Source organism: Lasioglossum baleicum, chromosome 8 (genome assembly GCF_051020765.1).
Source record: "Lasioglossum baleicum chromosome 8, iyLasBale1, whole genome shotgun sequence".
Taxonomy (NCBI): Eukaryota; Metazoa; Arthropoda; class Insecta; order Hymenoptera; family Halictidae; genus Lasioglossum; species Lasioglossum baleicum.
Genome location: NC_134936.1, coordinates 14,743,757 through 14,765,191, shown reverse-complemented (window position 1 = coordinate 14,765,191; position 21,435 = coordinate 14,743,757). Strand labels below are relative to the sequence as shown.

General features: G+C 49.3%; 3 protein-coding genes across 8 annotated transcripts; 1 reads left to right on the top strand and 2 right to left on the bottom strand.

The window, feature by feature from the left end:
* Positions 1-2,464: 2,464 nt before the first annotated feature.
* LOC143211675 (immediate early response 3-interacting protein 1) lies at positions 2,465-3,177 on the bottom strand. The gene is made up of 3 exons (XM_076429538.1): positions 3,021-3,177; positions 2,710-2,811; positions 2,465-2,634 (listed from the first exon to the last, which is right to left on the bottom strand). Exons 1-3 carry the CDS (start codon positions 3,109-3,111, stop codon positions 2,579-2,581), a joined length of 249 nt encoding a protein of 82 aa, XP_076285653.1. The 5' UTR covers positions 3,112-3,177; the 3' UTR covers positions 2,465-2,578.
* Positions 3,178-3,347: 170 nt separating this feature from the next.
* On the top strand, positions 3,348-7,003 carry LOC143211672 (ATP-dependent RNA helicase DDX42). 6 transcript variants are annotated; one of them, XM_076429534.1, is made up of 10 exons: positions 3,348-3,492; positions 3,966-4,194; positions 4,251-4,523; positions 4,593-5,133; positions 5,249-5,477; positions 5,537-5,811; positions 5,879-6,029; positions 6,103-6,437; positions 6,514-6,642; positions 6,713-7,003. In XM_076429534.1, exons 2-10 carry the CDS (start codon positions 3,980-3,982, stop codon positions 6,887-6,889), a joined length of 2,325 nt encoding a protein of 774 aa, XP_076285649.1. In that variant the 5' UTR covers positions 3,348-3,492; positions 3,966-3,979; the 3' UTR covers positions 6,890-7,003. The 6 variants fall into 6 exon arrangements, with proteins under 6 accessions (XP_076285649.1, XP_076285648.1, XP_076285647.1 ...); XM_076429533.1 differs by having other exon boundaries at positions 3,358-3,492; positions 3,963-4,194; XM_076429532.1 differs by having other exon boundaries at positions 3,360-3,589; positions 3,963-4,194.
* On the bottom strand, positions 6,993-20,555 carry LOC143211671 (uncharacterized). The gene is made up of 7 exons (XM_076429527.1): positions 20,123-20,555; positions 18,593-18,805; positions 18,390-18,528; positions 12,801-12,927; positions 11,555-11,603; positions 11,313-11,492; positions 6,993-10,368 (listed from the first exon to the last, which is right to left on the bottom strand). Exons 1-7 carry the CDS (start codon positions 20,416-20,418, stop codon positions 7,743-7,745), a joined length of 3,630 nt encoding a protein of 1,209 aa, XP_076285642.1. The 5' UTR covers positions 20,419-20,555; the 3' UTR covers positions 6,993-7,742.
* Positions 20,556-21,435: the final 880 nt, after the last annotated feature.

Genomic DNA, 21,435 nt, shown 5'->3' with positions numbered 1-21,435 from the left:
GTTGCACCAAGCCTGGCAAGAACCGATTAGATCAGATTCAGAAATCCGCGGACGGAATTGATCGTAATTACGCCCGCGGTCGATAAGGAGGAGACAAAAGAGGAACGGTGGCCATCCGAGGGTTAAAAGAATGTACAACCGACTTTTTCCACGCGTTGCACGCAATCGGAAGAGGCATCAACACAGCGGAGACGTGGTTGTCGTGTGAAAGGAGAGAAAAACGCGGGCACGGTGACGCACAATGCGATCCGGTCGGCCAATTATGGGAAGAGGATTTGTCGAGCGAGGCACACACACCAGCTGGCTCGTAAAACCTGCTCGTTTCAACAATGGCCCCCGTGTGGCTCCTACCATACTTTCGCTAATCCCCTTTCCGCGGCCGCAAGCTTCTGACCGGGATAACGCTGGTTGCCTAACACGTATTCCCTTCGTTAACGTGGACGGATGTGTTTTTAACGAACTAGCTTAGGCCGGAGAGACGCGCGAGCTTCGCCCCATCTTCTACGATAATTATGGGACCGGCCAGCAATTACCTGGGCGTCAATTAGATCGGCGTCTTCCGCGAGCTTCTAATCATGAGATACCCAGGTGTAAGGACTACAACGGCCCACGTGGTTACGTGTCATCCTTTCACGGTTTTCGGAAAGGAAAAGGAAACAAGGAGCCTACCGACCGCCGAAGAAAGTTCCGCGGATGTCCTCTTTCTCCTCCCTCTCTCTCTCTCTCTCTTTCTCTAATTATATCTATAGTGCCTCTAATGATCTTCGCTGCAAAGTGCGTCGGTGTCTTTGGTTATTTAACGGCTCCGCTATCGCTGAACACCGCTGCAACACCTTTCCAGCCGCTGGCACGCTTGAAAACCACCGGTTGCACTATTTCTACTTGCGCTGTCAATAATCTACGGATTTAATTCAATTTGGCTAATAGACTTCTTTAAATTCTCTTTAAAAAATACATAGTTTTAGCAGCTTCAGAATGATTAAGAATGGTTCAGAATGGTTGCGCAACGTGTAGTCCCACAAAAAACAGGAATTTTACGGAATTAATTGTGGGGGACGAGAATCTCTCGGGGCAAGAAAGATAAGAGAGACGAGAAGATAACTTATGTAACGCGATAAAAGTTGCGTGGAACAGTTCGGCGAATGCAGGTCGCAGTTGCAGCTGTGTAAAAGGAGCAAAAAAAAGAGGCCGTGTAATTTTAAGGGGTCCGTACGTGTGGCCAGAAATCGTGTAAATCGGACGAACCGGTTGCACAACCCGGGCATCTACCTGTCTCGATCGTTATTGCGGTGAAGGAGATCGTAACAGAGAGAATGACCGCACACCGTTATGATACTCCCTTTTCCGATCGCGACCACCGATCATGGTAACAAATTAATTTCCTGCAAACGTGCCGAGGATTAATCGCGAGTACGGACTCTGCTGATTTTTAATCGATACGATTGTCATTACCGCCTCCCCTAGAAGATATAATTTATCTTACCAATTAGCAAAGGTTCTATACTTTTAAAGAAGCATCTTTAGCAATTGCAGACCCGTTTAAATAAGACAGATTCCTTAAAATACTACTGCAATCTCTTACTTGCAGATACGCTCACAAGCATCGGAAGCATTGAATCATTTTTCAAGAGAAAGTCGGCCTCGTATCCGCTTTGGGCAGCGGGATCGGGGAGTAATAAAATACAAAAATGAAAGTACCTTCGATGTGAAGCAATAGACGTTAATGGACAATAAAAGATAATAGTTACGAAGGAGAACAATTTGATTGGGACCGTCGAAAATGAAGGAAACACAATTCAATCTCGCGTTTGAAATGAGAATGCGAGAAGTTACAGGTCTATCAATCGTCGGTAGATTTTTATCGCGGAACTTATTTAAAAAAAGAAGTTGCTTCTGGGAGAAAATGCTGTGCAGAATGCAGATGCATCGCGGTTTGGCGCGGCCGTCGATTACACAAAGATGCTTCTACCCTGAGAAAGCGAGGAAGGGGAGAAAGTTACGGTAAAATCATCGGTTTCCCGTCCGAGCGCGATTACCTCGTCCGTAAACACACAAAGAGGAAGACAAGTTACGAGCTACACCTTGCCACGCGGCTGAGCATAATTTACAACACGGCTGGTCGTTCGATTTATGATTTAAGTTGCGTCTGGGAGAACATATTACAAACGACAATCCTCGACCGGAAGCCAAGTGGATGCGCGGGTCCCGAGCAACAAAGCAAAAATCGAATGTTTACGAAGAAACTGAGGAAATTAAAATGCGCATTTTAAAAATACAAAAGACTTTCCAAATTGATTAATTACGGAAGAAACTCGTAATGCGAAAGTCCGATAAACAAGTCAAGAAACTTAAAAGAGCAAGGATAAAAGTGATTTCAAAGTTTTTCATGGAACAGGTGCATGGCTTGGTGGACACCAGAGGAAACCAATGTGGAACAATTCCTGTTTGATAATGAATCGAGTACTTCCATTTTCTTGAAAAGATAAAAATAACGGAATTTAATTGCCATTTATGTACATGTTCAAAACCCCTGGTTTTGGCTTTTCACAGCACTCTGTCCTTTTATTTACATCGCGAATCATCCTAGCAACATTTTCATAACCATTATTACAATATTCAGAAATATCAATGGAACTGAAAATAAAAGAAAACAGATTAAAGAACACAGTAGCGAATGTTATAATTGAAATAGAAAATAGTTGAACATACCCCTTGCCACTGTTCTTATGGACCTAACAAGGTTCAATAGTTGTGCTTTCATTGTGGGCCTCTCCCCAAATCCTTGAACATTCTGCCATGATGCCCAACCAACTAAAAAATGAAATATAGAATGTACAGGCTTATTATAGCAGAAGTAAATTGTTGCAGCATCAAGAAAACAATGGGTATTGTAATGATACTTTTGCATGAAGCCAACACAACAAAATAATATAACCTATAACTGTTTTCATTCCAACATCATCACAAAGCATAAATAAATTGGCAAGAAATATTAATGTAAGCTTTTTAAAGATATCCACCTTTGGCCAGAAACCTCTCCTCGTTCAGAACACAAACGGCGTTCAAACAAAGCAATGTTGCCTCAAAAAGAGTCCACAAGGTGAACGCCATTGTACAGTATTGATGTGAACGTCATCTCCATCTGGTGATAGTCATAGGGAACAAATACTGTTATCCCTAGACCGTCTAGGACTGTTAGCAACTGTTAGGTCAATATAGGCTTAGACCTCAGACCATATAAACCTATAGATAATTTTCCTTGAGGCAAAGACTGGCCTATATCTACATCGGCTCTATAAGTATATATGGTCTAAGGTTTTATTATACTGCATTTGACTCATTTGACTGCATTATACGTCAGTTCGGAACAGTCCGGAAGGGAGCAGCACAGAGCAGCACCGATTTAGTTGTTGCAGAATGAATTTTATCGTTCGATACCAGAGATATGTGCAGTTGCATTTTGATGTGAATTCTTAAACGCTATTGTGCAAGGTATATCCATCTGATGCAGCTGTCCGAAAATACCGAGCAAATGCGGAAAAGTGTCTCAGTGCGATAAATACGTGCGTCGAAGCTATATGTTGAACTAGTGCGTTCAAACGGGGTACTAACCTCTTTTTTTTGAATTCCAACAATAACAATAAATCTTTTGTCACTGAAAATTACTTTTTAACGCTGTCAAAACGATGTCACACAGATGCCTGACCTCCTGGGACAGTTTATACTTTATAATTGTTATTTTACTCAAACCACAAACACTGAAAGTATATATTTTTAGTTAGCCTGCTCTTGCATATGCATAAGTTGTCTGTTCTTGCACATTATAGCAATAATATATCTAGAAGAGATTCGCTTCTGTCATTAAATGAAATCATTGTTTGCCTATTTACGATAGACAGCAATTTGGGACTTCTAATAAACATCCAGCTTTTGTTGAAATAGTTAATACAGCAACATTTTAGCAGATAATAAGAGAAAGATGAGTTATCATCGTGGAGGAGGTAACAAGCCTAAAGGCTTTGGCTTCGCCGGTTTCCAAATGACTGGCACCAAGAGAAGCGGTTCCAATATACCGCCTCCTCCTCCCAATTCGACGCTGAGCAAGCAAGGCTATCATACCATGAATTCCATCACGGAGAATGCCTTGTCAGCCTGTTGGGGTATGCCAAAGAAACGCAGTAAAACGGAAGAAGAGTAAGTTCAGCATAGTCCTTACATTGCACGTAACTACAACTACATATACATTTTAGATACTTCGAAGACGACGACGATACTCCAACGTCCTCCTTGGAGTATATCCCAGCCCCAGGGTCTCCCACTTACGATTTGATGAAAAAATGTGCGCCTAAGGAGGATAGTGATAGCGAGGAGGATCCATTGGATGCATTCATGGCTGGTATAGACGCAGAGGTGAAAAGGAATACCTATGAGGCTCAGCTTGCGGAGGACGAGCGCAAGGAGGACAAACCCAAAGGAATCAGAGCGGACATAGATGGAGAGGACGACGAGGAGAGTTACTACAGGTAAGTAATGTACATTAACGAAGGTTCCGTAGCCACACCGAAACGAACGCACGGGGTTTGTGCGAAAAGGTACATGGAGGAGAATCCGACCGCGGGTTTGCAACAAGAGGAGTCCGATCAGGAGATCGAGTACGACGAGGATGGGAATCCGATCGCGCCGCCGAAAAAGAAGGAGATCGATCCGCTGCCGCCCGTCGATCATAGTGAGATACAGTACGAACCGTTCGAGAAGAACTTTTATAACGTTCACGAGGAGATCGCTAGCTTGAAGAAGCAACAGGTCGAGGACTTGAGAAAGACTTTGGGGATCAAAGTGTCCGGACCGTCTCCACCGAATCCGGTGACCAGTTTCGGACACTTTGGTTTCGACGACGCGTTAATCAAGTCCATCAGGAAGAACGAGTACACCCAACCTACCCCCATTCAAGCTCAAGCAGTCCCCGCTGCTCTCAGTGGCAGGGACATTATAGGTATAGCAAAGACCGGCAGCGGTAAAACGGCGGCATTCATTTGGCCCATGTTAGTTCACATTATGGATCAACGTGAGCTAAAGCCCGGCGACGGACCCATCGGACTGATTCTTGCTCCAACGAGAGAGCTGTCCCAACAGGTACTGCTCGTTCACGATAGTTGAACGTCCATGTAGACCATGTTGAAGGAATCGCTATCGCGTCCCGTTTCGTTTTAACCCATTCGCATCATTAGCGTATCTATGCTGCTCGTAGATTTATCAAGAGGCGAGAAAGTTTGGCAAAGTATATAATATTCAAGTGTGCTGCTGCTACGGGGGCGGCAGCAAGTGGGAACAGAGTAAAGCGTTGGAAGGGGGTGCGGAAATAGTGGTCGCCACGCCAGGAAGAATGATAGACTTGGTTAAAATGAAGGCAACGAATCTGACCAGAGTCTCGTTCCTCGTGTTGGACGAAGCCGACAGGATGTTCGATATGGGTTTCGGTAAGGATCGGTGCGAACTACAACATTGATTCGAATATTGTATAATATTATCGTTTCAGAGCCGCAGGTGCGTTCTATCTGCAACCACGTCAGGCCAGACAGGGAAACGTTACTGTTCAGCGCAACGTTCAAAAAGAGGGTAGAGAAGCTTGCGAGGGATGTTTTAACGGATCCTGTCAGAATAGTCCAAGGGGACGTCGGCGAAGCGAACGCCGACGTCACTCAGCATGCGATAGTCTTCAACAACAATCCGATCGGCAAGTGGTCGTGGTTGTTGCAAAACTTGGTCGAATATCTAAGTGCCGGTAGTCTGCTAATTTTCGTGACGAAAAAGGTTTGACTTCGATTTAGTCTAAATTGGCGTTGTCTTCCAGAAACTTTCGAAACTGTTTAATTTGCAGTTGAACGCCGAAGAGCTCGCGAACAATCTGAAGTTAAAAGAATTTGACGTGCTGTTGCTCCACGGTGACATGGATCAGATCGAAAGGAACAAGGTGATCACGGCATTCAAGAAGAAAGATGTCAGTACGTTGGTCGCCACCGACGTAGCTGGTAATTATGTCGTTGCGTTTTATTTTCTCGACCTATACTATAGTTGTATATCGATGCGATTCGTTGTCCGTAGCCCGCGGGTTGGACATTCCACATATCAAAACGGTCGTGAATTACGACGTCGCGCGAGACATAGACACCCACACGCACAGAATAGGTAGAACCGGGCGAGCGGGTGAGAAGGGTACCGCGTACACCCTCGTCACGGAAAAAGATAAAGAGTTCGCTGGTCACTTGGTTCGGAACTTGGAGGGAGCGAATCAGGAAGTGCCAAAGAGTCTAATGGACCTGGCGATGCAGAGCGCTTGGTTCCGGAAGTCCAGGTTCAAGGGTGGGAAAGGGAAGAGTTTGAACGTCGGAGGGGCTGGACTTGGATTCAGAGGTCGACCGGATGCATCCCCGACTTCGGTATTTATTCGTCGCAGCGTTGTTGCTTCGTTCTGAGAATCTAGGTCACATTTCTCGTCTATTTGTGCGATTTCAGAGCGGGAGTTCGTCGTCGCAGGCGTCGAAAGACATAAGCGAGGTTGTGAAAAAATTGGAAAGGCATGGGCCTGGCAGCGACCGGTTGTCTGCAATGAAAGCCGCCTTCCGGAGTCAATACAATTCTCAGGTAAATTTTGGCAACGGTTATAGAGCGAGGTGGAGATGTTTTATCTATGGTCGAATCTTTCCGATTTCAGTTCCGGGCATCGTCGGATCACACATGGGAACAAACCATTACGCCACCTTCTGTGATAATGCCTCCACCACCCCCGGTTCCACCGAAACCAAATACGGAGCAACCAAGGAATCAGGACAACCAAGCTCCGAACGCGGCGGGAGAGAAGAAAAGGATCAGAAAAAGTCGATGGGAATAATGGAACGCCTGTCAAACTACGATTATTTTGTGTATACTGCTGTACTGCGATAATATGCTAAGAATCGACGATGCCGAATTGTTTTATATTATGATAAAATTTAATTTTACCAATTCCCGTATTGTCGTGCATGCTCACGCCTCGTCCTCTCTGTAAGTGCGTCTCTTATCCGGAATCACGACAAAACGCGTAATGGTCAACGAGAAGAGTTTTTATTGTGATATCTTCGATACAAAAGTTTGAACGGCCATTCGTACTCAAGAACGAATGGAACGATCGGTTTCTTCTAATCAGGTTCTACGTTCTACGGAATAATGCGATTAAATCTTTCTTCGTTACATGTATGCCGATAGCGATAGAGCGATAGAATTAGTATAGGCAGAGTTCTATCGTAAGAAGATAATCTCGCGATCGAGCAATACTCGTCGCGGTTTCTTGTTCCTCCTGGATCGATTAATAGCGTCTAGTTTACAACGGGATAGAAAGTGTGTGCCTGTTTTCGCCATGAAAAGCAAAAACGGAGTACGCGTTCGTTCGTTTAGCTCGCAGTTTCCTCCGAATGAATCACATTGCAATTATCCTCGTAAAGGAATATCGCGACTCTACCGGTGTCCACGTTGGTCTTTCTCATAATTGTATCGCTGCCTTCGAGAGCGATCGGTTCGGTGTCATTTTCATTGTTCTGTCGGTTCTCTCGGATTATCTGGTTCCCGGTCCCTCGAGACGCTCGCGAGACGACAAAGCTTCGCAGCTATTCTCTTCCGCGCGCGCGCGACTCGAGTCACCGCGATTATGGCGAACGGCGAGGAAGGGGAAACTCTGGATTCAGTCTTCGTGCAGAGGAATTCTAAGTTTACGGGCTGACGCATTGCGACATGGCAGGACTGCTTTTCCGTCTGGTCTTCTCGCTGGGTTGAGCTTCGTTCGATTGACTCCGTTCGACAGGTCTCGCCGTTTTGTTCGCCCCGTCGCTGTTCTTGCTGAACTTTTCCATCGCTCTGCTGTAAGATCCCGTGCAGACTCTACCCCAGAGTCTCTTGTCCTCCGCAGACTTTTTGCTTCTTCCGTCGTTTTTCTGTCGAAGCTTCCCGGCGCCGTCTTCCCTCTCCGACGGAGCGGTCGATGTCGGCGATCCTTGCGCCTCCTCCCACGAGGACGCGTTCATCTCCGATTGCACGCTGCAAGGTGTCTGACAGCTGCTGTCGCTGGACACGGAACAGGATCTGACGATAGAGTCTGTCGCGTCTAGCTTCGTCCTATTGTTCTCGTCCTTGCGATACAAGCTCGTCGGTGGCTCGCTCCGAGCTCGAAAAGTATTCCTGGCTGGCACCTCCTGACTGTCGTACGCTAAATTGTCGTTCACGATTATCTTGGCGATCGACGTCCTCTTCCTCAAGTTCTCCAGGTTCTCCTTCGGCGTGTATTGGAAGCTGTCCACCCTCTGCAGAATATCCTTCAGATTCACGTTCGCGCATTCCGCCGCGTTGTACGTCGATCTCGACCGATCCTTCTCGACCGGCGCTTTTTCTCGACCGTTCTTCCCGTTCGAGATTACAGGCGACGTCTTCTTCGTCGTCGAGCTCCGCGACACGTCTTTAACCTGGCACGTTATCTCCGGGTAGATGTAATTCGGCAGTCTTTCTTTCTGACAAGATGAAATTGTTCCTTCGGACTTCTCCGTTGTTGTCCCCGTCGCGTTCATTCGAGCACCCTTCACGCACCGTTTGTACTTCTCGTCGATCCTGGTGTCGACGTTATCCCGAACGTCCATGTTATCCGTAAAAATCGAGTCACCGTTGATCTCGATTGCCGGCAAGATCGGCCATCGATCCTGAGTCGGTGCTGTATCCTCCTTGTCGCTGTTCTCTATCGTAACTCGAACGATCGGCTTCTTCTCGTCGTTGCTCCGTATGCCGGAAGCGATCGTGGTCGTGTTCGTGTTCGTGTTGTCATTCGTTTTCTCCGCAGTCTCGTCGTTCTCCTCGTCGTTCTCCTCGTCATCGTCGCCGTCCTCGTTGCCCGAATCCCGATCGAACCGCTTCAACAGACCCTCGTTCTTCTCGTCCTTCTTCCTGAGCTCTTCCCAATTCTTTCGCGGCTTGTAACTCGTCTTCCTCCGAACGATCTTGGTCTCCGTGATGTCGATGTCCGGGATAAACAGCCGCAGAGCTTTGGTCCCAGTCGGGAAAGTGACCTCGTTGATTCTCTTCTCGGTCATGATCGCTTCCAAGCTGGTCTTCGAGGCTACCTCTTGGTGCTTGTTGAACGCGGAAACCAGCTGCGCCACGGTGTACTTTGGCTCCTCGGTCTCGGACTCTGTCGATCGATCTTCCTTGTCGTCGGACGTCGCGGAATTGTTCGAATGGCTCGAGGCGTCCGAGTGTTGACGATGACAGGGATGTCTGCCGGCGATCAAATTCGGCTCTGGTTTACGATTCGCCGGGCTCTCGTCGGAATCCTCCGTCAGCGTGTCCGATTCGATGGACTTTAGCGAGTCGAAGTTCTCCTCGGACTCGTTCGGTTCGTGTTTCACACTGACGCCGATCGTCGACGAGTGGTTCTCCTCGGTTTTGTCGAGAGGATCATTGGCGGCCGATGTTTCCGGATCGGGCGCGGTCTTATCTTCGTCGTCGTGGTCGTCGGCAGCCTGATCTTGGATGTCGTTCGCGTCGCAAGCAGTTACGATCGACGCGTCCGAGGCGTTGGAGGAATTGGACGCGTCGATTTCAGCGCCGAGACGCTTGAAGATCGGCAGCATATCCTCGGTCTTGGCGCGCTGGTAGCTCTTCCTTCTTCGTCGGAGACACTCGAGGCTTCTGTATATATCCAAGACCCCTTGGGACTTGGACAACGATCTGAGCCCGTACAGCTTCTCGCGGGAATGGCTGGTCACCGGGTTGATTATCATTCGCGTTTGCAACGAGTTCGAGGCTGCCGAGGGGTTTCCGTTGAGCAAACACGCCTGCGATTGGATTCGATTCAAGCTTCGTATTCTAGACAAGAGTCCTCGACTCGGCCCGTGATTCAGATTTGCCTGCGATCGGCTCTGAGCGCGACTCAGCAAGCCTTGCGTCTGCTCTTTGTTCAGCAGACAGCTCTGACTGGCGCAGCTCAAATTCGTCCTAGAGGAGTTCAGGCTGGTCCGCGATTCAGCCGGGCTCGGGAAACCTTCGCTACCCTCCAGACTAGATCGGCTTCCGGTCAGCCGATGACTCAAGCACATCTCGCTTTGACTCAGCAGACAGTCCTGCAAGCTCTGGTCGCAATGATTCGACTCGTGCGCGTCGCTCGACGACAGATTCGCTTGGCTGCTCGCCTGACTCAAAAGCGCCGCTCGACGCAGATTCTCCCGGCTGACGACTCGCTCCAACAGGATCTCCCTCGACTTTGACAGGTATCTACGAAGATGCGGCGACGCTTGTGTCGGCGCGCCGCGCAACCATTCGTGACGCAGGCATTGTTTCGCTGTCATCCGTGCACTGGAATCATTACGAGATCGAGGATAGACGCGCGTCCGGCTACGAGCGAGAACGCATCGAGCGAATTGGCTCTGGGGCTGTTACGTTCCTTCGAAGGTCGAAGATTTTGAAGCTGAATTATTCGAAGATTAAAAAATCTATCTACTTTGTTTCATGTAATCTTGGTTAGAATTTATTTCTACAGTAATCGCGCGATTTTTGTCGGGAATCGTCTGCGCGATTGAGTCAACATTGACTCGAGTGAATCGAATTTTCAAACTTCTTAATTTTCATTATTTTTTTACGCGGCTTTCACTACCTTATTCCTGGCATTTCTCTGATTAAAATGACACCAAACACGATATAATTTCAACTGTATATTTAGTGGTTCAATCGACGATGAAAGTTTCGAACGCAACGAAGAAGAGCGACAACGCGGGCCTTTGAACCGTGCCGGCGACGGCGCTTGTTCGATTAAACCACTAAATACAGTTGAAATTATATCGTGTTTGGTATCATTCTGCATTAGAAAAATGCCACGAATATGTTGGTGAAAGTTCCATAAAAAAATAATGAAAAATAAAGAAGATAAAATTTTGGTGTTACATTGTGATGACGCACGGGCCTTTAAACTGTGCCGGCGACGGCGACACGCTTCGGCCTCGCGATCGTATTTCATTCTGTCCTTTTCTATGTTCGGCTCGTCGATTGAAGTCTCGGCGCGGTCGACGCAGCCATAAAACAATAATTTCCCTGCGCAATATTTGACGGTGCAGCACACAGGCTGTTTGAAAAAAATCGCACGATTACTCGATGTACACTGAATATATCTGTTACAACTGGGTATACTCATATTCTTTGATGGTTATACTTATTAGATTATTTGTCCAAAATCATGACATAACGTGAAACTCGCGACAACTTCATACGATTCTTCGGGAAAGTAACAGCCCCGACAAGCTCACCTTGGGTCCAGCACCAAAAGCTTCGCGACGAAATCCTTCGCCTGCGCCGAAATATCCCCGAACAGCTCCTCCGGGAAGTCCACCTCGCCCAGCGAAATGTTCTGAAAGGTTTCTTGATCGGTCTCGCCGCCGAAAGGAGAGAATCCCGTTAGGAGGACGTAGGTCGTCACGCCCAGGGACCTGAAACGATCGCGTCGATCGGATCGAGTTCGAATTCGATTCGCTTTCCTTCGAATACTTACCACATATCGGCGGCCAACGTGATGGGCTCGTAGTGGAGAATCTCGGGTGCTGAAACGCAAACAGTTCTTGTATGTACTTTGGTCAGTCGATCTCCTAGACTCGAAGGACAAGAATCGTGAAAACATTTGGTTATCCGGTTGAACGACCTCGTTTCCGATGGTGACGGCATCCCCGGCGACGTCATTTTTATTTGGAAGCCGAAAATTGATGGTACCGTGGGCGTCGATGATCGAAAGCAAACACGGCAGTCTTCGAGCGATGCTGGATTGGTCATAGTTTGATTTCCGAAGAATTCGCAAAGTCGCGATAAAAGTCGAGCTATCTGCCGGGCACGGGTAGTCGAGGCTTTGAGATGCGATCGCAAGAAACGTTCTCGTTCGTTACGAAAAACGTCGCGCTCGATTAACATATTTAACGATACGATCTCTGCGCGCCGCGCCGCCAGTATTATTCAACGAATCGATAGGATCGGCGAGAATAATGTCGTTGATCAATTATATCGTTAACTGCGCAGCCTACGACTTCTCTACGAGAGAGAGACGCCTCGCCTCGATCCGTAAAACTTTTGAGCGTTCGCTCGATTGACATTCCGATAGACGGCAAGCAATTCGGGAAATTAAGATTCGCGACGATAACCGCGACACGCTCGTTATCATTCCCCATTGTTGCTGGCACGAACAACGAGGAGATGCGAAACGCGATCTGCGCTCACGTTGGACCGGTATGGGATTATTAAGCTGCTGCCGTCGCTGTTTCCAGCGGCACTGGCAGCTTCGTCTCGACCCGGACCGCGTCGCGCAATGAGGCTAACGCGTCAATTAATATCCATTATATCCGCGGACTCGGTCCGAAGGGGAGATCGTCAATTAGCGAGGCGAGATATCGATCGGTGGCGATTAAGCGCCGACCGGGAGAGCAAAGTGCCGACACACCTGTTTACGTCCGCGAGAGAGGCGCGTTCACGGCGCGGAGTAATGCGCGCGATACATCATCCCGATACCGGCAACGCGACGGTCATTTATATTTTTCAGAAGAGCGGAGATTCGGTTCGCGCGTATCCCGGACACACAAAAGCGGCTCGTTTGTCGGACATGTGTTTCGTTTCGTGTTTTCTTGTTGGGCCCGAGTGGCGCGCGCTCGATTAAGCCGCGAGGGAACAGAGGCGCTCGTGTAGAGGATAAAGAATACCGAAACAGAATGAAAAGAGAAAGAGAAGAAGGAAGGAGGAAAGAGGAAGCTGCTTACCCACGTAATCCGGCGTCCCGAGGATTTCGCGAACCTCCGTCCCCTCCAAGACCACCCTCGAGATCTCGAAGTCGCACAGCTTCACCTCGCACTCCGGGAAGCTGCCCATCATCACTAAATTTTGCGGCTGGAAACGTGAGGAACAAGACGGGCGTGATCAGTGATCAACGATCAGCGACGAAGGATCGCGGTGTACGTCGAGAGGCGCTCGCCTTCCGACAAGCAATTAGCGGCCATTAATTGAGTCGTTAATCGAGCTCGGCGAAGGCTCGGCCTTTTTTTCTTCGTTTAATTGAATTTCGATCGTAAATAAGATACAAACGACCGGAACTCTCGAGGCAACTGCGCGTATACCGCTACCTTCGGCAATGAACGAAAACTGGAGTCGTTAAGAATTTTTACGCGGCCGATCAACGTCGGACGGATCTCAATTATAAACGAAACCGTGGATCGCTCGAGACAACGGCAGCTCGTTATTAAGTCGCTCGACGTCGTCCACGCAGTTTCTGCGTAGTTTCCGTGGCCGATATAAATATTCCCGCTGCGAATCGTGTTCGAGAGACTTTCCGGATCGCCTCTGTCCACGGTCCAGCCAGTGGTTTTACGCGCTAACTGAAATCGCGTCGTGTATCCACGAGCAGCGTGTTGTCGTCGCAGGATTCGCGCTTCGTCCGGCGAAACATCGCGGCCATTTACATAAACACGGCAGATGCTGTTACGATAAATTCGAGTGCGAACGGCGAATAGAATAGAATATTAAGTTTCTCGGCGAACACGCGCGATCTTTGCTTGCGATCTTTGCTGCGCAGCTGTTCCCTGCAATACGGACGGACGGGATTATTTTTCTAGATTCTAGGTAGAGCCTCTCTCTTGCTCTCAACAGCTGGGTCCCCGAATTCGCGTTCGACGCGCAAATGAACCAGGCCCGAGGGAGAGAAGAGAAGGAACGACAGTGCATTTTCGCTCCGGTAGAATCTTCCTGGCTCGAGCGCCGAGAGGTCCTTGGAGATCGACGCGTGGGCGAGAATCTGAATATTCAAAGTTTCTCTCGGTAGTCCCGTCACGCTGCGCGACGCCACGCGGCTGATAAATAATGACAAAAGACGTAAAAATAATTCTTGGCTTGTTAGACCCGAGAGACGCGCAGTTCCGCGCGGGCGAGCCATCGCGAGAAGCCATTAGAGCCGTCGACGGATTAGGCATTGGGCATTAGGCGTTAGGCGTCAGATGTTTGGCGCGCGAAGGGGAATAGGACGGTGTTGGTCGGACACGGGCGAAATCGAGAGACGACGGACGGATCTAATTCTTTATTTCGATGGTCTAACGATTCACTATCGCGGCTAAACCACTCGGAAGGATATCGTCGAATCCCACGCGATCGGATATACTCGATCCGTTGACCAAACAACGGCGTGGGCCGAAACATCGTGTAACGTTACGGGAAGCTACGTCCCCGCCGCGCCGGACCGTTTACATCGTGACAAAAACAAACAACTAAGCTAGGTATGATCCACCTGGACAGAAGACTTTTGACGAGACCTTTGTTTGTTTCGATCGGCGTTTCCTCGGTGCGTTCGGAGCCGAGGCGTTACATTAAATTTCCCCTCCACCACCTCCTCCTATTTCAGTAAATGTCGGCCGAGACACCCAGAGGTGCTCCAGTTACGGCGAACAGGTTGGCCGCTCGTGTCCACGGGGACGCGAACAGAGCTAATGATTCATCGAGTGCAAACTACATCTCGAGCAGACCAGAATGCGATTGCTTGTTTGCGCGAGGAACGTGGGAGCTAACCGAGCGCGTTTTATTCTTCGCTTCCCTTCGAAAAGCGAGCGTTTCGCGCGACATCGAGCCAGGAAACTCTGAACGCTTCCGAACGCTTCGGTCGCGCACGATGCCTTTCCTTCTCTTTCGAGCAGGACCAAAAGAACAGTTATTCGAAAATTTAGTACGATAAAAATCATTAATGAGAAGTTGATTATTATCGAAATTTAAGATAATGTACGCAAAATATGAAGAAATAATTCGAAGACCAAAATGATTAAAAAATATCGATTTTTATACTTTTTGGTTACAAATAACCAGTTATTCGTGTTCAAAAAATTGGATCCTCCTCGATAACAGTTATCAACGAGAGAATTTATTTCGATCGTTCATAACAGTTATCGATGAGAGGAATTTATTTCGATGAGAGACGTTCATTTCGATCACTCATAACTAGACTGCGGATCTTTATGCAAAATGAAAAATGTTTCGCATCGATTGTAGGACACAGGAGCCAAATAAAAATGGTATTCTTCTTTTAATTATCCTATTAAGCTGAAACGAATACATTGATGTCCTTAAATATTTTTAACATGTCCACTGCTTTAAACTGTACGTGCCCATTTTTGTCATAAATGCATAGAATCCAAAGATGGGGAAAATAGTATTTTAAATAGTAAATAGTAAATAATCCCATTTATTTTAAACTATGTGTACAACTTTGAAAATAAAATATTTTATTTGATGCAGTAATTTTTGAAAATAAATATTTTATTTGGTGCAGTAATTTTTGAAAATAAAATAATTTATTTGAGGCAGTAATTTTTTTGAAAACAGTATTTTATTTAAGGAATATTGAAGGTATTTGTATATTATTGCTGAAAATAATGGTTCGAATTCAATACATTTGTGGGTGTACATAAATCGTTTCTTAACGATAAGATATAGACATAAACCGTATATGTTTATGCGGTTTCTCAGAGTTATTATAACAATGCAAAAAAAGTAAAATATTTTATCTCGTGCTTCTGATTGTTAAAATAGAAATATTTTATTTCGGGGATCAAATTGTTGAAATAGAAATATTTTATTTTGAGGTTCAAATTGTTAAAATAGAAATGTTTTATTCTCGAAATTGTATATCGTATTTAAAATACTATTTTCTTTAAGCAGAATCAAATCTAAAATATTAAATAGTATTTGAAATATTTGTTTCGCCAAAGAATGCCCACCTCTGATAGAATCCGCAGTCTAGTTATGTGATCGAGATGAATTTCTACCAATACGACGAAATACTTGTTATTCTATGACTTTTTTTCTTTTTGGTTTCGAGAGTTTCCCTGCTTTCGAGAGAATTTCACGAGTTATCAACACTTGCTCCAGTTATGGCGGTCGGGTGTACGTATTATGTAGAAACCTAGCGTTCCGTTCAGAGATAGGGACCAGATGTGATTCACCGACGAAGCCGTGGGGCGTGGTCGTATCTCCGCGACAAGCGTGGGGTACTACATATTGCGTTCTCTTTTTCTACCACCCTGGACACTCGTCGCAGAACCTGGTCATTTTTTCGATTACCTCGGAATCGTACGGATCTCGAGAGTTTCGAAATCAAGTTCGTCGAACGAGACGCGTTTGCTCGACGTTCTGGGAAGGGACGGCGGCGGACAATGCTGATAATTGCATCGATTCGGCGGTGGACACCGAAGCACAGAGTCGAAGCTGAAGTTGAAGGGAGGTGCAGCTGCATACACACACTCTCGCTTCGCGTGGAGTGCATCCCGTCCCGCAACCCGCGCTGACTCGCTCTCCGATACGCGCCCCACTATATCCAAATACGGTGGTCGAGTGTTTATGGAGCGCGGGAATAATGTAAGTATCGTGAGCGGTGTGCGCGCAACGATTCCGCCGGAGCCGGGTTGTTCGATTCTCGATTACAAAAACCGAATTCGTGCGAGAGATAGCCTCTGGAAAGACTCTGGCGCGTTGTCCGCCGAGGGCGACACGCGATAGGTTTATCCTCTGGAAGGGAACACCTCTTCGAGCGTGTCGGATTTACAACGGTTTCGCCGAGCGACAAATTCGCGGCTCCAACGAAAGTAAATCGACGGGATGCGACGAGACGCGCATCGACTCGGCTCGAAGGAAGATACGTCGGATACGGATTTACGGCGGGACGGGTTTAAGGTTCCGTTCGGCCGATTCTTAATCGAAGTGCGCGCCTCTTCTCCTTTTTTTACCGATCGTAAGTTCCGAGGAAGGTGACGGCCGAACATGTTCGCGCAGTTTATATCGGTATTTACACTCGTACTGACCGGAGTCCCGAAGCGCGAAGGCGCGTCCCGAGGCAATCGAATTCGAAACTGCCGACTAAATAAATAACCGGCGGAGATTGAGCGCGCGACACGATTTACGGAGTGTTCGTTGTCCCGATGGAAAAATCGGCACGCGCTGCGGAACGACTTCGCGAAGGATGTTTCCTCGTCGCGAATAGCTCGTCGACCTTTCGCGAATTTCTCGCGAATGTGGCCGGGAGGAATCCTTTTATCCGTGACGAGAAATCGGATGAGTTCTCGGGCTCGGAATTCGCTTGCCAGCTCGTCGACGGTCGTCACGGTCGCGGACATAAACCGTCGTTCATTCCTTTTTCCTGATCGAGTCTCGCAATCGACTTTGCGACTCGCCGTTTAATTGAAATTTATATAGCATCGTGCGTTATCTGCGCTCCGACCAATCTTGTCCGCGAATCGAATAGTTGCGGCCTCGGTCGCCAAAAGAATCGGCGCGATCAATCCTCGAGCGGCTCGGCGAATTCGTAAAAATCATCGGCCGGGAAGCTCCGCGAGAACATCGAGGCAGCGAGAGACCGGTCGTCGTTGACCGTTAAAAAAGACGGTTGCCTCGCTGCGACGAGGCGAGGCGAGGGGACCGACAAGCTGAAAATACGCGACACGGGCTTACTCGGGCGACACGCGGCGAGTCGTCGTGTACGGAGCCTTTTTTCGCGGTGTCGCGTCTCGTCGCGTTCCGGTTAAAAGGTGTTTATGTTTCCGCGATCGGCGGAATAAATGGTGCGCGTGCGTCGGGAGGCCGCAATAAATTGTGCGCGACCGACGGATAACAGAGATTCGTTTAAAGAGGAGCCCGAGACTTTTTTCGCGGAGATTTCCCGAGCCCGAACGCGAGCGTATCTCCTCTTTGTCCAGCCGAGACGTAAAAGGCGATTCCAATTTGTTTGTCGGGCATGTTTATCGCGGAATCGCCTTGGCCAAACGATCGCAATTAAAGCTCCTCCGCGGCAATCGCGAACCGACGCGACGCGACGCGAGGCACGGCGGACTTCCGTGCCCGTCCTCGCCTCGAAGACGTGGAAAGTCTGTTCGCGGCTAGCTCACTCTCGAAACCGATCGATCGGTTCAACGCGCGGCGAACGCGTCGAGTTTTATGCGGAAAAAGGTGCCGATTCGTCATCGCGCCGATTTATTTTTAGACGCGACCGTTCTCCAGGTATTCGGAGCTCGGCTGAAACTCGTGGATTTCTAGGATTCGCTTACATAGAAGGCCGCGTTAATTACGCGCGCCGCGTAACGCGTAAACGCGTAACCTACGACGCGTAACGCGAATGGTATCGGGCCACTGAGAATCGGTTCGACTTGAATCGCGGCGATTGTGTTCGAATTCTTTCGCGATGGTTCACTGACTGAAGTTGGCGACCCGTGAGCCGAGCGTTTTCGAATTTGCCGCGTCGGACAGAGTCGATTCCGGGATCCGGATACACGAGAACCGCGCGCGGCAAGTTCGCGCGTCGACCTTTTATGGGTTGAACTTACCTTGATGTCCAAATGGGCAATATTTCTCTCGTGGAGGTAGGCAAGTCCTTCTACTAGCTGTCTGACAAAGTGCACCACGTCACCTTCGAGGGGCACCAAATCGCCGTCGATGAGCGTCTGCAAATCGCCACCGGGAGCGCTGAAACGTTACAATTCCGAGACTTTCGTGTCTAGCTCGTGACTCCGCCGCGTCGTCTACTCACTATTCCATCACCAGTATGATCTCCTTGGGCGTCTCGTAAACGTCGTGCAGTCGAACGACGCGCGGCGACTGCGAGCAAAGGGACAGCAGGGCGATCTCGTGTCTGAGCTCGGCGCTGCAGTCCGCGTTGAATCTGTTTCTCGACGAGTATTTAGCCGCGTAGAGGATGCCGGTCGATCTTGATCTGCAGCGGTACACTTTCGCCCATTGTCCGCTGCGAACAGAAATATTTCCGCCTGCAGTCGCAGTCATTGCCACGACCGGCGCGCGGCCACTGCCACGCGGATGCATAAAAGACGAAAGCAATCACGAAATTTTGCTGACCGTCAGCGTGATTTTTACGATCGTAGCGGAGGATTCCGAGCGTCTCTTCGGCAAGGTCGACGCCGCGGCGCCTCCGAAGGCTACGCCCGCAAACCCGAAGCGACCGTTTTTACGCGCCGTTTGCCTTTGCCTTTGCTTTTGCCTGTTCGAGGATTTTCTACGCGTGTAGCACGTACGCCGGAGTTTATTACGCAAACATCCCACGCGAGCACGCGGGCACCTTCGTCGTTCTCGAAAGATCGAAATCGATCGCCGAGGGACCTGGCCGGTCCCGAGAATCACCTCGCGTCCCGTCGGTACTCGTCGATGTCGACGTCCTCTGAACGTTCACGGACGAAACGAGATAAGCGAGGCAGTCGTAAAGAGTATCCGATAGCGAGCGCAATTAACTCGAATCGTCGAATCCAGCGAGCGGAAAGCGGAGAGCGGAGGACGAGCCGGTGTCCCTCACCCTCGCGCGCATAAAAGTAATTATCGCTCGTCCAATCGCAACGTACGCATCGTACAAGACCGTAGGTGCAAAACGATCCGGCGATTTTCTAGCGAAACCCGGCCGATCGTCCGAAAAATCGGATAGACGGTCGTTCGAGACGGTTGCGCAGCTGTTGCCACGAGGATCGGAGCCGCGCGCGGCCTCAGATCCGTCCACGGGATAATTTATGAAAATTTATTGGCGTCGTTCTTGGCCATTTTGATCGACCCCCCTTCCTACCGCCCCCGCGACATCGAGCAATTAACCGGCGTCGCTCGCGATCCGAGTCGTCGTTCATTGGATGAACATTCGTCGGAGCGGGTCTACCGCGAGTTTCGCGCTCGCCTTTCGGCCCCCGGCTCGTTTTGGTCCGTAAATGTGCTCGCTAACGAGCAGCCGAGCAAAAAGACCGGCTGAAAATTGCAAATTCGCAGCGAAACCGAGAGAACGAGATTGTACCAGGAAGGAGGCGGACGTGTGTCTCGAGCCGCTCGGCCGAGTTGAAAACAGAACGTCTTTGTATCCGACTCCCCCTGTCTCGCGCAAATCCGCTTCATTAAGCATGCAAAGGCATCGAGAGCGGCAATCGGCGGCGTTGATATCGAGCACCGAACCGGGGACTATCAACAGCGCCCGCTGTCACCGATATCGTCGTTATTCAGCCTTCCGTTAAGGTAAATCGGCGCAGAGAGCTGCAGCGGAATAATATTAATCGAACTCCTCTCGAGGACTTACTTTGCGAACGGCTTCGGGTCGATCTCGTAGTGCTCCGAAATAGGGCCGGTCTTGACCACCCTGGCGAGCTGCGTCTCTTGCACCAGAACCAGACCCTCCTTCACGTGCTTCTCGCTCCACTGCACTCTGCACCGTCCCCTGCACCGATCCTCGTTCCCGGTCCTGTCGTTGCCGCGCTTCGCCTTCGCGTTCACGCACTTGCCCGACGAAGCCTGGAGATTTCGTCGCTGGGAACGAGGGGAGGTTTTCCTCGCGGACGACATCGTCGGCGTCTGGTGGCTCGGCTGGTAGATCATGTTCGTTCGAGCGGCTTGTCAGCGATCGGTCATATCGAGCCCGATCGATCCCTCAAGCTCCCGTTTCCGCTGGACGACGACGGTCGACTCGAAATTCTCCGGAGAAAGTGTATCGCGTCAGAAGCCGCGACAGAGAAATAACGCGTCGTTGCTCGGTTCGGTCCGCTCGGTCGAGAATGCGGTCGACGATGTTCGCATCTCGAGGCGGTCGCCTCGCTCTTTCGAGAGATCTCGGCGAGCCTGACGGTCGAGTGCCGCGACTGAAACTGGCCACGAGTCGCCGAGAGTCCACACGCTTCGGCTCTCCGTTTCAACTCGAGCTCCTCTTTTCTTTCTTGCCGCGGAGTCGCTGGACCATAGACTACCGTTCGTCCCGTTTTCTCCTCCGGCGTCCACCTTGCTTCTCTCGCTCGTCCCTCCTCCAGCACCCAGCTTCAGCTCCGGTCCGTGGAACACCACGTCGCGTCTTGTCGCGCGGTCCTCTCCTCTTCCTGAGCTCTCGTGTGTCCCACTCCTTCGCCCCGAGAGTGGACACGAGGCGAGCACGGTCTCGTAGTTGTTGCTATAGCTGCTTTTAGCGGTGTTTACGGCGCTCTGGTGGTGGTGCACGCCGCGCACAGCGTACACCGCTGCATCTTGGACGTAGGTGGTATGCGGTCGGGCCACGAGAACGCTCCATGATCGAGGCATAGATCAGCACGACCGGTGAATTATAACATTGAGCATCGTGTACGTTTGTGACAGCGACGCTCTCTTCCTAGGTCCGGCGGATTCAAGCATTTCGCCCATCCTCGGAATCGTCCGTTTCTCCTGGAAGGACTACGGACACCTTCGACAAACGGTCCTGTTCTCCGTTCTAGATCCCGCGTCGCGGTAATAGAACCAGATATGAGCGCCAATATGTTAATGGACGCGTGGGGTTTTACCTTCGAGATCTCCATGCCCGATTATATCGGTTCTTGGAAACCAGTCTAAGCGTCGATCTCGATTCGAACGACGTACGAAGCTGCATCATGC